This window comes from Anomaloglossus baeobatrachus, chromosome 8 (assembly GCF_048569485.1).
Source record: "Anomaloglossus baeobatrachus isolate aAnoBae1 chromosome 8, aAnoBae1.hap1, whole genome shotgun sequence".
Taxonomy (NCBI): Eukaryota; Metazoa; Chordata; class Amphibia; order Anura; family Aromobatidae; genus Anomaloglossus; species Anomaloglossus baeobatrachus.
The window spans coordinates 246620036-246637462 of record NC_134360.1 but is presented as its reverse complement, the minus strand read 5'-3'; the positions used below and the strand labels follow the sequence as shown (position 1 = coordinate 246637462).

Here is a 17427-nt window from a genome sequence, read left to right as displayed (position 1 = left end):
GGGGCACTTTTAGCTGTGTCTGTTCCTGGTATTATTAGAACATATTTTCCTAGAAATTACATGTTGTATAATGAGAATAGATAAGTGTGACGCTCATGTGATGGCTCCCTATAGAGCACCAGGACATCATTACAGACCTGAGGCTATAATGCGGTTCAGTGCTATGTTATAGGGATTTTTCCTGGAAATTTCCCTTTCTCTTGTATCTTCCAGGTCATATGACAAGCCGCCATTTATCTGAAGCCAAGACACACAGCGGCCGGGGCCGGGGGCGCTGCGGATCCGTGACTCCTGTGTGCAGTGTTTGTTTAATGTGGAGAAACAATGAATCAGAAATGATGCAATGTGCGATACAAGAAGAAACATCACAAATTAAAAAACACAGTGCTGTGTAAAAGGGGCGCCATAGACAGAAACTAGAAGAAAATGTGGGGATTTGATTGTTTAAAGGGAATCTATCATCAGGTTTTTGCTACCTCATCTGAGAGCAGCATAATATAGGCAAAGAGATCCTGAATCCAACGATGTATCACTTAGATTACTGGGTGCAGCCATTCTGACGCAATCCGAGTTTTTACATTTAGCAATGCAGCAGACTGAGAACGCTGCCCCCACCCACACCCCAGCTAACCCTGCGCACACCCCAGCTGCCCCCACCCACACCCCAGCTAACCCTGCGCACACCCCAGCTAACCCTGCGCATACCGCAGCTAACCCTGCGCATACCCCAGCTGCCCCCACCCACACCCCAGCTAACCATCCGCACACCCCAGCTAACCCTGCGCACACCCCAGCTGACCCTGCGCACACCCCAGCTGACCCTGCGCACACCCCAGCTGACCCTGCGCACACCCCAGCTAACCTTACGCACACCCCAGCTGACCCTGTGCACACCCCAGCTAACCCTGCGCACACCCCAGCTAACCCTGCGCATACCCCAGCTGCCCCCACCCACACCCCAGCTAACCCTCCACACACCCCAGCTGACCCTGCGCACACCCCAGTTGACCCTGCGCACACTCCAGCTAACCTTACGCACACCCCAGCTGACCCTACGCACACCACAGCTAATCCTGCCAAACTGCAGCTAACCCTGCTCGCACCCTAGCTGACCCTGCACACACCCCAGCTGACCCTGCGCACACCCCAGCTGACCCTGCGCACACCCTAGCTGACCCTGCGCACACCCCAGCTGACCCTTCGCATACCCCAGCTGACCCTGCCCACACCACACCTAATCCTGCCCACACCCCACCTAATCCTGCCCACACCCCAACTAATCCTGCCCACACCACAGCTGACCCTGCGCACACCCTAGCTGACCCTGCGCACACCCTAGCTGACCCTGCGCACACCCTAGCTGACCCTGCGCACACCCCAGCTAACCCTGCGCACACCCCAGCTAACCCTGCGCATACCCCAGGTGCCCCCACCCACACCCCAGCTAACCATCCGCACACCCCAGCTAACCCTGCGCACACCCCAGCTGACCCTGCGCACACCCCAGCTGACCCTGCGCACACCCCAGCTAACCTTACGCACACCCCAGCTGACCCTGCGCACACCCCAGCTAACCCTGCGCACACCCCAGCTAACCCTGCGCATACCCCAGCTGCCCCCACCCACACCCCAGCTAACCTTCCACACACCCCAGCTGACCCTGCGCACACCCCAGTTGACCCTGCGCACACTCCAGCTAACCTTACGCACACCCCAGCTGACCCTGCGCACACCACAGCTAATCTGTCAAACTGCAGCTAACCCTGCTCGCACCCTAGCTGACCCTGCACACACCCCAGCTGACCCTGCGCACACCCCAGCTGACCCTGCGCACACCCTAGCTGACCCTGCGCACACCCCAGCTGACCCTTCGCATACCCCAGCTGACCCTGCCCACACCACACCTAATCCTGCCCACACCCCACCTAATCCTGCCCACACCCCAACTAATCCTGCCCACACCACAGCTGACCCTGCGCACACCCTAGCTGACCCTGCGCACACCCTAGCTGACCCTGCGCACACCCCAGCTAACCCTGCGCACACCCCAGCTAACCCTGCGCATACCCCAGGTGCCCCCACCCACACCCCAGCTAACTCTCGGCACACCCCAGCTGACCCTGCGCACACCCCAGCTAACCCTCCGCACACCCCAGCTGACCCTGCGCACACCCCAGCTAACCTTACGCACACCCCAGCTGACCCTGCACAAACCCCAGCTGACCCTGCGCATACCCCAGCTGACCCTGCCCACACCACAGCTAATCCTGCCACACTGCAGCTAACCCTGCGCACACCCCAGCTGACCCTGCACACACCCCAGCTGACCCTGCACACACCCCAGCTGACCCTGCGCACACCCCAGCTGACCCTGCGCACACCCTAGCTGACCCTGCGCACACCCTAGCTGACCCTGCGCATACCCCAGCTGAACCTGCCCACACCACAGCTAATCCTGCCAAACTGCAGCTAACCCTGCGCACACCCCAGCTGACCCTGCGCACACCCCAGCTGACCCTGCGCACACCCTAGCTGACCCTGCGCACACCCCAGCTGACCCTGCGCACACCCCAGCTGACCCTGCGCACACCCCAGCTGACCCTGCGCACACCCTAGCTGACCCTGCGCACACCCCAGCTGACCCTGCGCATACCCCAGCTGACCCTGTGCACACCCCAGCTGACCCTGCGCACATCCCAGCTGACCCTGCGCACACCCCAGCTGACCCTGCGCACACCCCAGCTGACCCTGCGCACACCCCAGCTGACCCTTCGCATACCCCAGCTGACCCTTCGCATACCACAGCTGACCCTGCCCACACCACACCTAATCCTGCCCACACCACACCTAATCCTGCCCACACCCCAACTAATCCTGCCCACACCCCAGCTGACCCTGCGCACACCCTAGCTGACTTTGCGCATACCGCAGCTAACCCTGCACAAACCCCAGCTGACCCTGCGCATACCCCAGCTGACCCTGCCCACACCACAGCTAATCCTGCCAAACTGCAGCTAACCCTGCGCACACCCCAGCTGACCCTGCACACACCCCAGCTGACCCTGCGCACACCCCAGCTGACCCTGCGCACACCCTAGCTGACCCTGCGCACACCCTAGCTGACCCTGCGCATACCCCAGCTGAACCTGCCCACACCACAGCTAATCCTGCCAAACTGCAGCTAACCCTGCGCACACCCCAGCTGACCCTGCGCACACCTCAGCTGACCCTGCACACACCCTAGTTGACCCTGCACACACCCTAGTTGACCCTGCGCACACCCCAGCTGACCCTGCGCACACCCCAGCTGACCCTGCGCACACCCTAGCTGACCCTGCGCACACCCCAGCTGACCCTGCGCACACCCCAGCTGACCCTGTGCACACCCCAGCTGACCCTGCGCACATCCCAGCTGACCCTGCGCACACCCCAGCTGACCCTGCGCACACCCCAGCTGACCCTTCGCATACCCCAGCTGACCCTTCGCATACCACAGCTGACCCTGCCCACACCACACCTAATCCTGCCCACACCACACCTAATCCTGCCCACACCCCAACTAATCCTGCCCACACCCCAACTAATCCTGCCCACACCCCAGCTGACCCTGCGCACACCCTAGCTGACCCTGCGCACACCCCCGCTGACCCTGCGCACACCCCAGCTGACCCTGCGCACACCCCAGCTGACCCTGCGCACACCCCAGCTGACCCTGCCCACACCACACCTAATCCTGCCCACACCACACCTAATCCTGCCCACACCAGGCTCTCTATGTACAATGTTTATAGACAGTGAGGTGCTAATCAGATATGGAGGGGGTGGTCTGGACTAGTATAGTCAAGGCAATGATAATCTCAGGTGATAAAACCTTCCCTATAAATAAACAACATCACACAGGATAATAAATGACACATCATTGACTCTGTGTCAGCCTCTATTTCCTGCTGTCTTCAGATTGCACAGCAAAAACCTGCTGACAGATTTCCTTTTAAAGGGATGCTCCTGTAGTATAAAAATTCATCTTAAAGGGGTATTCCAATCTGCAAGATCCTGTCCCAATATGTAGTAGGTGTAATACTATAAATATTAGCAAATACTGTATCTCCAATTAGAAATGTAGTATAGTTCTACTGATTAGCCATGTCTCTTACCTCATGTGCAGGGCATTGCAGCTTAGGTATTCAGTTGCAATATACACTGACCCGCTGTAGACTGTGCACTTACTGTCTCTGGGCTCCATTGGTGAAACACTTTTCTCACTGCTATAAAGGAGCACTGGTGTCTAGAGTAAGGGAGGGAACTAGTAGGGAACAGTCGTCGTTGAACGGGGGCGTCGTTATCGTCAGGAAGGGAAAGTAAAGGGATAGTATCCATCGTATCCCCCCTTTATTTTCCTTTCCTTCTAATTTATTTTATTAAGTGTTGTATGTACAATTGTGTTGTGGCATATATATTTAATAAAGTTTATAGAATTTTTAAGGTAGTTTGGAATTTGGTTTTGTTGGGATTTCACTGTTTTGCAAATCTGCTTTTTTTTGTGCAAGAAATGTGCAATAGATTCACACAATTTGGGGCACGGTGGCCCAGTGATTAGCACTCTAGTCTTGTGGTGGCTCAGTGGTTAGCACTGTAGTCTTGTGGTGGCTCAGTGGTTAGCACCGCAGTCTTGTGGTGGCTCAGTGGTTAGCACTTCAGTCATGTAGTGGTTCAGTGGTTAGCACTGTAGCAGAGGGTGGCTCAGTGGTTAGCACTGCAGTCTTGTAGTGGCTCAGTGGTTAGCACTGAAGTCTTTGTGGTGGCTCAGTGGTTAGCACTACAGTCTTGTGGTGGCTCAGTGGTTAGCACTGCAGTCTTGCAGCGCTGGGGTCCTGGGTTCAAATCCCACCATGGACACCATCTGGAAGGAGTTTGTATGTTCTCCCTGTGTTTGCGTGGGTTTCCTCCAGGTACTCCGGTTTCCTCCCACACTCCAAAGACTTACAGATAGGGAACCTAGATTGTGAGCCCCAATGGGGACAGTGTTTGCAATGTATATAAAGCGCTGCGGAATTAACAGTGCTATATAAATTAATAAATATTATTATCTTGTGCGGCTCTGACGGAATAGTGAAGACTGCCACTGATTGTCTGCAGCGGTCATGTGATATAACAAGATCACAAAGCTCCGCCATCGCAGGAGCACCGCCATAATTATATCTTTTTTTAATTTTTGGGGGGATATATACGCAAAAACACTTGGGTTGTCCACTAGTGGAAAACCCCTTTAAATAAGAGTCTGTCCCATACCTTATGTGTGCAGCTAACATTACACTTTCTCTCTTTTTCTCTCTTTATCCTTTATCTCAGACCACCTGAACAGAAATACCTCAGTCTTATTGCGGGGGGCTCTTCTCCCGACTCAGGAGGTCCTCGGAGAGACACGGGGGTAAGTGTTGTCCTCCAGCGTCCCTAGTAATTGTTACTAAGCCACGTGATGAGCACGATACACTCCCCGACCAATAGACGACCCTGCTGCCTGATGGGCAGAGCCACCAAATGATTGACAGAGGTACGAGCCAATGAATTTGGGGAGGCGGCTTTTCTTTCTCGTTTGAACACGCCCTCTGGTTGCAGCAGCAGCGGCGCAGGTCACGTGACGGAGAATTTGACAGAGATGCGCAGAGAGAGGGGGAGACTGGCAGAAGGGAAGCCGGACCGAGGGGAAGCCGGTCACCGGAGGAGCACAGCGCCGGCTGCGCACTGGAGGCTGCGCACTGGAGGCTGCGCACTGGAGGCTGAGCACACTGGAGGCTGCGCACTGGAGGCTGCACACTGGAGGCCACAAAAATGAGGCTGGAGAGGAGATAGAATAGGAGGATCCTGGGACAAAGGCATCTCTCATTACAGGTGAGCGTCCATCCTATGCATTCCTGCTTATATGCATCACATGTTATATTATTCTTTATGTTATTTATATATCGTTGTATTTAATTATATTTGTTTATATTTTTCTTGCTTATGCATTATTATTATTTATTATTATTATTTATTATATATATATATATATATATATATATATATATATATATATATATATATATATATATAAATATTTTATTATTTTGGAGACTGTGGTGCAAATTTACCACATCTGCATCAAAGCAAACAAGAACCTGGCAAAACAAGATGATTAAGATGATGGTTCAATCTGTAGTATAAAAGCAAGGGCGCGTTGACGCGTTTCGAAGTAATTCACCACTGCTTCCTCAGAATAGGCCTTCAAGAAGAACGCGAGATCTATAAGGTATAATATTCGGCCGCAGATGTAATAATGGTCCGAAAACAGCCAACGAAAACGATCATTGTGGAATATCGCTGTATCTGTGTAATTACACAGGTACAGACCCAGATTTTTTTTATAAACTTCTTTTCGATTTTCGAACTATTTTTAAAAACGGAGCCGGTCATTAGATTCATGTTCTTGCCCGAACCACAGTCCGGCTGTGTTATAATAGTCCTGTATCTCCTGTATCTTTTAGGGCAGCTGCAGATGAACATGTGAAATATCGTCCAATGTTCATCCAGAAAACTTGGTCAACTTTCCTGCAATTGTCATCCATATGTCCATTTTCATAAAACTACATTAAAAAAAATGTATGTGACCAGATACAGTTTCTAAAGGTTACAATAGAAATGTATCCAGAAAAAATCCTTATGTGATCCGTTTTATTTATTTATTTTTATGCATAAACTTAAATTGGGAAGATTCAAGAGAAGAAAACGGTGCCTGCTGTAATATATATATATATATATATATACATATATATATATGTATGTATGTATGTATGTATGTATGTATATGTGTGTGTGTGTGTGTGTGTATGTGTATATATATATATATATATATATGTATGTATGTATGTATGTATGTATGTGTGTGTGTGTGTATGTATGTATGTATGTATGTATGTGTATATATATATGTGTGTATGTATGTGTGTGTATATATATATATACTTATATATTTCATTCTCGGATGGGCACGACTTGTGTACTCGTCAATGGGGAACCCGAGCATTTTTCCGAAAAATTTTAAGAAAAAATGCGTGAGTTCCCCATTGACTTCCATTATACTCCGGTATTCGATTCTCACCCATCTGAGTGTCCAACTGCTGGTTATGAGTACAGAGCACGCGAGCATGGTAGTGCCCGCTCATCACTAATACACCGTGTGAAGACTTATTAGGCAAATGAGTATTTTGATAACCTGACACTTTTTATACATGTCGTCCTACTCCAAGCTGTATAGGCTGAGAGACAACTACCAATGAAGTAAATCCGGTGCTGTGCATCTCTGTAATGAGGAGGGGTGCGGTGTAATGACATATGTCCTATATAAGGGGTGCTTAATTATTAGGCAACTTCCTTTCCTTTGGCAGAATGGGTCAGAAGAGAGATGTGACGGGCTCTGAAGAGTCCATATTGTGAGATGTCTTGCAGAGGGATGCAGCAGTCTTGAAATTGCCAAACTTTTGAAGCGTGATCACCGAACAATCAAGCGTTTCATGGCAAATAGCCAACAGGGTCGCAAGAAGCGTGCTGGGCAAAAAAAGGCGCAAAATAACTGCCCATGAATTGAGGAAAATCAAGCGTGAAGCTGCCAAGATGCCATTTGCCACCAGTTTGGCCATATTTCAGAGCTGCAACGTTACTGGAGTATCAAAAAGCACAAGGTGTGCCATACTCCGGGACATGACCAAGGTAAGGAAGGCTGAAAACCACCACCTCTGACCAAGAAACAGAAGATAAAACCTAAAGACTGGGCCAAGAAATGTCTTAAGACTGATTTTTCACAGGTTTTATAGACTGATGAAATGAGAGTGACTCTTGATGGGCAGATGGATGGGCCAGAGGCTGGATCAGTAAAGGGCAGAGAGCTCCACTCCGACTCAGACGCCAGCAAAGTGGAGGTGGGCACTGGTATGGGCTGGGATCATCAAAGATGAACTTGTGGGACCTTTTCGGGTTGAGGATGGAGTGAAGCTCAACACCCAGACCTACTGCCAGTTTCTGGAAGACAACTTCTTCAAGCAGTGGTACAGGAAGACGTCGGTATCGTTCAAGAAAAACATGATTTTCATGCAGGATAGTGCTCCATCACATGCATCCAACTACTCCACAGCGTGGCTGGCCAGTAAAGGTCTAAAAGATGAAAAAATAATGACATGGCCCCCTTGTTCCCCTGATCTGAACCCCATAGAGAACCTGTGGTCCCTCATAAAATGTGAGCTCTACAGGGAGGGAAAACAGTCCACCTCTGGGAGCAGTGTCTGGAGGCTGTGGTGGCTGCTGCACGCAATGTTGACCGTAAACAGATCAAGTAACTGACAGAATCTATGGATGGCAATTAAAGAATATACGTCTGGAACACCATGGTGTGAACAAGGTGCAAGACTCAAAAATATACAACTAAACAATAGGATAAAGAGTTGCACACCAGTCACAATGTATAGGGAAATACTGAAAAGCAGAGCTGCTATGGGAATACCAGACTGAAAAATACAATGAACTATCTGAAAAAAGTGAAAAACCTGAAAATAGAACATGCATAACTGCTATGAATAATAGGAATGAGAGATGATTAGCCATTGTATTGATCAATGCAAAGGAGCCCTAAAACCAAACGCCAAGGTAATCTTTATTTTTGGAGTCCCTAACCTATGTGTAACCTCACCTGCAGTTAAAAAAACCCATACAGAGCAAGTTTTTTAACAATCAACGATAGAAAAATCGTTCAAAAACGGTGCTCGTTGACACGTCGTTCATTTCCTTAATATCGCTGCTGCCACCGGTACAATGTTGTTAGTCGTTCCTGCAGCAGCATACATCGCTATGTGTGACACCGCAGGAGCGAGGAACATCTCCTTACCTGCGTCCACCGGCAATGCGGAAGGAAGGAGGTGGGCGGGATGTTACGTCCCGCTCATCTCCATTAGAATGCTGTATATAAGAGCCCGGTGGTGGTGGCCGCAGCTTATAGGCCCCAAATCTACTGACAGGTTCCCTTTAAGGCACGCTAGTTGGTGCAGAAATTTTCTGCATCTTCTGGCAGAAAAATACACCAAAAACGCTGTGCACTTTTTCTGCGTTTTCATAATTAAGGCAATGGGTGTAAGGCCTGAAAATCGCAGGTAAAAAAGCACCTAGAGGTGACGCTGCAGATTATTTTCTGCACCGAGTCTTGTAGGGAAAATAAAAGCAGCATGTGCACAGCGCTTCAAAATTCTCATTGACTTGCTGGCATAAAGATAGGCATGGAGACTTGTGACAAATCTGCACCCAAAAACGCATAGAAAATGCAGTGTGTGCACTTGGCCTTCGAAATGTCAGCGTCACATAGTAAATAGAAGGCAGAATAAAGCTTCATACCCCATATACTGTGCAGGCAGCCATAAGAGGAATATGGCGGCAGAGACTGCTCGCTCCATAGGGGGCAGCACTCCAGGAATATGACTTATGTAAGTCAGACATGTATAACTTCACATCGCGACCAGAGCCCACCCCTTTAATTCCGTTAATGAAAAAGTTTCTGTGATTATTAACTATACAAAATAAAAAGTTCCAAAAAGTTGCAAAAGTTCCGTTTGATAACTTCCAATAACTGAGAGACGTGTTCTATTATTACGAGGACTCTGGGGTCAGCCGCAGAAGAGTGGACGCTTCGTAGATAGAACTACAAGAGCTTCATTGTCCCCGGCCGCAGGGTTTATTAAAAAAAAAAAAAAAAAAAAGTTTTCCCAACCCAATGATTTAAGAGATGGAGAATGGAGAAGATATTAACCCTTAAGAGATGCAGCTGGATTGTGCGGTGCCACTTTTTAATGTTACATTTAAATATGTATCATGTATCAGTGTTGTGCAAATGTTTCTTTGAAGGGGTTGTCTGGAGAGGTTTATCACTTTTTGTGTGGACGGATATTAACTTACTGATCAGTGGGAATCCGACCGATCGGCAGAACGGGAAACCTTTATCCCACTTCCAAAGTGAAGCCACAGGTCGGACAATTGACCGCTGCTGTATTCATTCTGTATGGAGTTGCCGGAAAATGCTGAGCGCAGCAGCATAGGGAGTGAATGCAGCGGTGGGTGAGCGTGCGCAGCGTCACTCCTCTCTAGTTCCCGTTCTGTCATTTAGTGCTGGTCCCGGTGGTCGGACTCCCACTATCTCCTTTGCTTTATGCAGAGAGACTGCAGGTGCTGGCACATATTCTGCACAGGGCAGGCTTGTATAATGCATACAGTGTCCTCTGGTTTTTATTAAAATAAGCATAGGGCAGATTACATACCTGTTCCCACCCCATGACAGTATCATTACCAGCAAGTGATGGGTGTTATGGACGCTGAAAGGTTAAAGAGTTTGTGCCAAGTTTGAAAGTTATCTCCTATCCATAGGAAAAAGGATAAGTCTCCAATTGTTGGTGGTTCAAAATCTGGGGACCCCACTGATCCCAAAAATGAGCCTCGGAATAGCCCCCTCTGAACAGACCCTTGGGGTGGAGCATGTGCAACTCCATTCATTCTCAATGGGAATGCCAGAGCTGAGCACTGTACACTGCTGTTTCTGCCAGTCCCATAGACAATGAATGGAGTTGGTCAGTATACAAGAGAAAAGAGTGTATATACTGGTACAAGCATAAGCCATCCGCATTGGTCGAGCACCTGCAATATCCCCTTAGGCTGCTTTCACACCTCCGGTTTTTGCAGTGCGGCTCAATCCGGCTCAAAAACCTATGCAGGAGATGCGGCGAAAAAAACGGATCCGTTGCATAAGTTTTTCCATGCTGCCCGTCCGTTTTTGACGGATGCGGCTTGATACTGAGCATGCGCAGTGCAAAAAAACGCATCCGGCCGCCAGATGCGGTTTTTGCCGCTGGACGCCACCTCCGTCGTCCATAGGCTAGCACTGTAAATCACGCCGGATCCGGCGCGATGTGTCTTTTTTCGCCGTACAAAAAAACATGCTAGGCAACGTTCCATCCCGCCTCCTAATGGGCTAAATATGCCGCATCCGGCAAAAAACGGACGCAACGCAAGGCCATGCGGCACAATACGGCGCTAATGCAAGTCTATGCAGGAAAAAACGCAGCCGGCGGCAAAAAAAAAAGGTTGCTTTTTTCTGCAAAGCGCCGTATTGTGCCGCTCAGCAAAAACCGGATGTGTGAAAGCAGCCTTATTCATGCGGTGCACCTATTTTGTTCTTTGTGCACATGGAAGGCCTCCTCCTTTTCCAGATGGTGTACTCCTGAAGATAGACAGTTCGGACCATCGTTGGTGTGAACTGTGCACTCTCCCATCTGCAAGCAAATGTGTCTGTATGCAAATCAAAAAAGATCTGTGCAGCTTTGAAATTTGATTTTGATTTGCATACTTCCCAGGGGGCAATGCACCTAAGATTTCACTGTGTTGAGCGCCTTTGTTGGCTCCCGGCAGTGTTTTCTCTGGCTGATTGTTTTGGCTTAGAAGTGTCTGTATGTGCCACACAAAGCATGGAAAACAAGAAGAGAAGAGAACAGTCTGAGGACTGGAGAACCAAAAGTGCTGAAAAATATCAATAATTTCTAGTGTTTGCACCCTTGATATTATTCCAGAAAATGAAGTATTGCTCCCTGAAAATATTGCAATTACACATGATATAGGATGGACCTGCTGAAGTGTAACCTGTGAACACGAAACAGCTGTCGTCCATGTTGTCCCTGCGTCTCGCACAAGCAGGATTTTAAGAAAAATCCAATAAAGTAACATATTTTAGGACGGTGAGTGGCACTTACATTTTTTCATCTCTGCCTGAATTTTTCAAGACTTCTTTGTGGTTGAGCACCACTAACATCCTGCAACTCCACGGGGTGTCCTTTAATTGTGCTACATCGTGCATGTGAGTAGCGCCAAAGATCTATTTTTCGTTTTGTTTGTTTATTTACACGTTTTGTTATACATATTTTTATTTCTTTTGTAAAAAAAAACAAACAAAACAAACAGAAAAAAGGTAAATTGGACATAATTTCACACTCAACCCCAAAAATGGGCCAGACAAGATTGTTAGCAGTTTTCCAAAATTGTGGGTAAACAACTTTGTTACAAGCATGTGATGCTCATTCAAACTCACCTGTGGTGTGGGCAATATGAAAATCACACCTAAAACCACATAAAAAGGGGAGAAGTTGACTTAATCTTTGCATTATATGTCTGTTTGTGCCACATTAAAAATTAATAACTGAAAGAGAAGAGCACTGTCTAAAGATTGACAGACAAAATTGTTGAAAAATATCAAGGTTTCAAGGCCATCTCCAGAGATTTTGATGTTCTTTTGTCCATGGTGCGCAACATAATCAAGAAGATTACAACCCATGGCACTGTAACTAATCTACCTGGATGTGGACGGCAGAGAAAAACTGATGAAAGATTGCAACGCAGGATAGTTTGGATGGTGGATAAGCCACCGCAATCTAGTTCCAATGAAATTCAAGCTGTCACGCAGTCTCAAGGTGCATCAGTGTCAGCGAAAACTGTCTTTCCACATCTGAATAAAATGAAACGCTATGGCGGAGACCCAGGAGGCCCCACTGCTGACACTGAGACTGCAGGTTGCCAAAATTTATATGAGTAACCAAAATCCTTCTGGGAAGCCTCTTGTGGACAGATGATGGTAAAGCACATCATTCTGCTGTTTACAAAAAGTGGAATAAGGCGAACAAAGAAAAGAACACAGGACCTACAGTCACATATGGTGGAGGGTCACAGATAGTTTTGGGGTTGTTTTGCTGCCTCTGGCACTGGGGGCCTTGACTGTGTGCAAAGCATCATGAAATCTAAAGATTACCAAAAGAATTTTGGGGCACAATGTGGTGCCCAGTGTCACAAAGTTTGGTCTGTGTCCTAGGTAATGGGTGTTCCAGCAGGACAAAAATACTAAGACCACTGGGTCTTTCCCCACTATATCAGGTACTCTTGTGCCAGACACTTTAAAGTGAACTGCAGATATAATGGGAAGAAACAAAATCCCAGAACAAACAATATTCTAAAGTGCAAATAATCCAAACATGAACATGGAGCAAGCTGCCTTTCTTGCTGGAGGAGCTACCCTGCTCACAAAAGCAGAAAGACAGATCCTCATATACAAGAAACCAAACACAGAACCAAATGGAATAAGCAGAAACAACCTTAAGTGCAATTTCAGCAATTAAGCACAGAAAATAGCAAACCTATCTGGAGTAGATTCAGGCACAGGAGAAATGGGAGAAACTGAAGGGAAAACTCCCAGCCATCTTCAGAAGCAGGCAGAAAACATGTATCACCGGCGACCGCCAGGCAGAAAATGCTCTTCTAAATACACTAGGCTGATCTGCAATATGACTTCCTAAATTCCCAATTGACTGCAACACCTGTCTGAGTCACAGATTCAGACTCAGCCTAATTACCACTCCTGGCCACCAGAGGGAGCTCCACACCAGCACCCACTCGGATGACATTCACAACAGGGGTGGATCAATCAAGCTTTGGGGTTGTGTTGCAGCCAGTGGCTCAGGAAATATTTCACAGGTAGAGGGAAGAATGGATTCAATGATGTTTCAACAAATTCTTGATGCAAACATAACACCATCTGTAAAAAGCTGAAGTTGAAAGGAGGAGAAAAGAGGAGGAAAGAGGATGGCTTCTACAAATGGATAATGATCCAAAACACACTTTAAAATCCACAATAGACAACCTCAAAAGGCGCAAGCTGAAGGTTTTACAATGGCCCTCACAGTAGCCTCATCTGGCCATCATTGAATATCTGTGGCTAGACCTCAAAAGAACAGTGCATGCAAGACGAGCCAGGAATCTCACAGAACTGGAAGACGTCTCCAAGGAAGAGCAGTGCATGCAAGACGAGCCAGGAATCTCACAGAACTGGAAGACGTCTCCAAGGAAGAGCAGTGCATACAAGACGAGCCAGGAATCTCACAGAACTGGAAGACGTCTCCAAGGAAGAGCAGTGCATACAAGACGAGCCAGGAATCTCACAGAACTGGAAGAAGTCTCCAAGGAAGAGCAGTGCATACAAGACGAGCCAGGAATCTCACAGAACTGGAAGACGTCTCCAAGGAAGGGCAGTGCATGCAAGACGAGCCAAAAATCTCACAGAACTGGAAGACGTCTCCAAGGAAGAGCAGTGCATACAAGACGAGCCAAAAATCTCACAGAATTGGAAGATGTCTCCAAGGAAGAGCAGTGCATGCAAGACAAGCCAAGAATCTCACAGAACTGGAAGACAACTCCAAGGAACAGCAGTGCATGCAAGACGAGCCAAGAATCTCACAGAACTGGAAGACATCTCCAAGGAAGAGCAGTGCATGCAAGACGAGCCAGGAATCTCACAGAACTGGAAGACGTCTCCAAGTAAGAATGGATGAAAATCCCTGAAACAAGAATTGAAAGCCTCTTGGCTGCTACAAAAGCATTTACAAGCTGTGATACTTGCCAAAAGGGGGTGCTACTAGGTACTAACCTTGCAGGGTGCCAACTCTTTTTTGCATCAGCCCAGTTTTCTTTTTTGTTACATTTAAAATGTAAGATATACTTTTTTATACTTTTTCTCCCAAAACAAAGGAAATGTGTCATCTATAACTGTATGCCTTTTAGAGATCATTTCATCTTCAACTTTGACCAGGGGTGCCCAGACTTTTACATGCCACTTTAAACATATCTATAACAAAACATGTGTAACTGTGATAATTTTCTGGGAGAGATACTTCATTTTCTGGAACAATTTCAAGGGTGCCAACACTTTTGATCATGACTGTAAATGTTGATTTCATAAGGATAAAAAAGTGGTGACTTGTCTCTCAAAAATAGTGAGTTTTTTTCTTCTTCAATTTTAGTAACTACTGAAGTGTTACTTATACATGAGCAGGTCCTATTAAATACCTCCTAATATTTAAGCCCCACCCCTAAGGAGCTGAATCCCGCCCCTGAGCAGCGGTATCATTATAGTTTAAATATCTACCATTATGTTATATTTTCTAGTTAAAAATGAAATTTCCATCAAACCTTCTGTTGATTTTACACATTGTAACACAACTCTTCTGTTTTGCTTTTGTTTCCTTCTCCCCTAAAGTAATGGAGACCCCAGATGTAACGGTGAAGCCGTCCCCTTCCCCGGATGAGCATGAAAGCCCCTACCTGAGTAAGACCTGCTCCATAACCGAGGAGCTGCTCCTAGAAGACATGCTGAAGAGGAAGCTAAAATTTTATTTTATGAATCCCTGTGAAAAATTTCGAGCTCGTGGTCGCAAGCCGTGGAAGCTTTGTATTCAGATCTTAAAGATCGCATTGGTGACCATCCAGGTGAGCGCAGAAATGAGTAAAGAAGGCTCTGTGTCCATTGCGGTGGGGGGTTTCCTTCTATTTTTGGAGTGCACCCAGTGGCGTAGCAAAGGGGGGGGCGGAGGGGGCGGTCCGCTCCAGGTGTTATGTGTCAGGGGGGTGGCATTTGGGGGGTAAAAAATAAAAAATAGAAAAACAGAAGAAATAATAATTGTTTATTAACCTCTTAACGACCCATGACATACTGGGTACGTCATGGTGACCTGGTACTTAACGACCCATGACGTACCCAGTACGTCATGGCGAAATTGCGGCCCCGGAGCCTTGGTGGCTGCGATGGGTGTGCAAAAACCTTAGATTCGGGGAAGAGGGGACCTCTGCCTGACCTCAGGAGGGGTGGTGTCTCCCCCCCCCCCGGACCTACGGAGGCTGTGATTGGCTGACGAACGCCGCTCAGCCAATCACAGCCACTGTGATATTTCAGCCATTGAAAATGGCTGAAACATTGAAATCCAGCCTTGATCAGTGCAGCTATAGCCCTGATCACTGGCTGGAGCTGGGTGAACTTTGTTTCACCCGCCCCCAGCTCTGATTGGAGAGATCGGCCTTGTGATCGATCTCTCCAATCACCTTGGATCTGGGGCCAGTGACCTGTAGGTGACCACTACCCTCAGCTTCGCTTCATCTGTGAAAGCTGAGGAGAGTGATCCCTGCAAGTGCCATTTGGTAAATGCCCCCGATCCACCGCTGCCCCTGCCACTGCCCCCTTTCAGCCGTAGCAGCAGTAGTCACCGCCCCGATCCACCGCTGCCCTCGATCAGCCCCCGATCCACCGGTGCCCCCGATCCACCGCTGCACCCGCCACTGCCCCTTTCAGCTGTGCCACCGCCGCAGCAGGAGTAGTCACCGCCCCTGATCCACCGCCGCTACTCCCTCCGATCTGCCACCGCCCTCCTCCATTTGCTGCCCCCCCTCCATCCGCCACCGCTCTCCCCATCAGCCGCTGCCCCCCTGCATCCGCCACCGCTCTCCCCATCAGCCGCTGCCCCCTCCATCTGTCACCCAATACCCAAGATACCCAAGTTATATATATTCTGGATTATCGATGGCAAACAGAGGGGGACGGAATATTTGACGACTGCCCCGGGCGGCAAAAGCAGTTGCTACGTCACTGAGTGCACCCCAAGTTCCTTATGTGACTTTGATATTTTACTACCTGGACAGTTTTGTAAAAGGGGTTTGACTAAAAGGGTTTGTACAAATCTGTCAGCGAGGAGCAAAGGTGTGAGCAGTGTGAATGCTACATGTGCCAGGTGATACGTGCACTATTTTGGCACAATTAGATCCACTTTTGGCAGCGTGTACCTGCCTGTAACTGACCGCACCATTGACAATTCTCCCCCATGGGTTTGTTGCTGAGTTTTGTTTTGTATTTTTTGCCATAAAACGAGATGTTGCATGAAAAACTGCAGAAAAATTTAGACATTGGACCTTTTTAAGAACTATTTAATGGATGAAGTTGCAAAGTGCATGTAAAGACTGGCAACTTTTAAATATATTTCTTATTAAAAGTTCTTTGCATTCTTAAGAACAAGAAGATTTTTAATGTTATAGTTCGTTGTCTAGGTAACCGCCCACCTCTGCAGTGGCCAGTCTCCTAGGCAAGGAGGGCAGCGCTTACAAGCACTTTGTTATAAAGCTTACGAGCGCTGCTCTGAAAGTTGCCTAATTGCTGAATCCACGCAGCTTCATTGTGCCTGCGCTCCTCCAATGCTGCAGATGAAATGCAGTCTGTTTGCCTCATAGTTGCTTATGGTAATTCTTGAAATCATGAGACAAACCCTAAAGGGAACCTGTCAGGTGCAATATGCAGTGAGAACCATGGGCAGTTCTGGGTGCATATTACTAATCCCTGCCTAAGGGGCACTTTGCACGCTGCGACATCGCACCTGCGATCTCGTTGGGGTCAAATTGAAAGTGACGCACATCTGGCGCCGGTAATGATGTCGCAGCGTGTAAAGCCTAGATACACCGATCGCAAAAACATCACAATCGGTTGATCGGTGCAGCGTCGGTCATTTT

At 48.1% G+C, this 17427-nt stretch overlaps 2 protein-coding genes across 5 annotated transcripts in view; one reads left to right on the top strand and one right to left on the bottom strand.

Moving 5' to 3' along the window:
* DNAI3 (dynein axonemal intermediate chain 3) overlaps window positions 1-5448 on the bottom strand; it is a 132619-nt gene extending 127171 nt beyond the window's left edge. For all 4 annotated transcript variants that reach the window (XR_012724973.1, XR_012724972.1, XM_075320515.1 and 1 more), the window contains exon 1: window positions 5369-5448. The gene's annotated coding sequence lies outside the window, so the exon portion shown is untranslated. The remainder of the gene's footprint in view (window positions 1-5368) is intronic.
* Window positions 5449-5633: 185 nt separating this feature from the next.
* MCOLN3 (mucolipin TRP cation channel 3) overlaps window positions 5634-17427 on the top strand; it is a 40293-nt gene continuing 28499 nt past the window's right edge. The window contains exons 1-2 of the mRNA XM_075320513.1: window positions 5634-5889; window positions 15137-15366. Of these exons, the coding sequence (XP_075176628.1) occupies window positions 15139-15366 (228 nt within the window). The 5' untranslated portion in view covers window positions 5634-5889; window positions 15137-15138. The remainder of the gene's footprint in view (window positions 5890-15136; window positions 15367-17427) is intronic.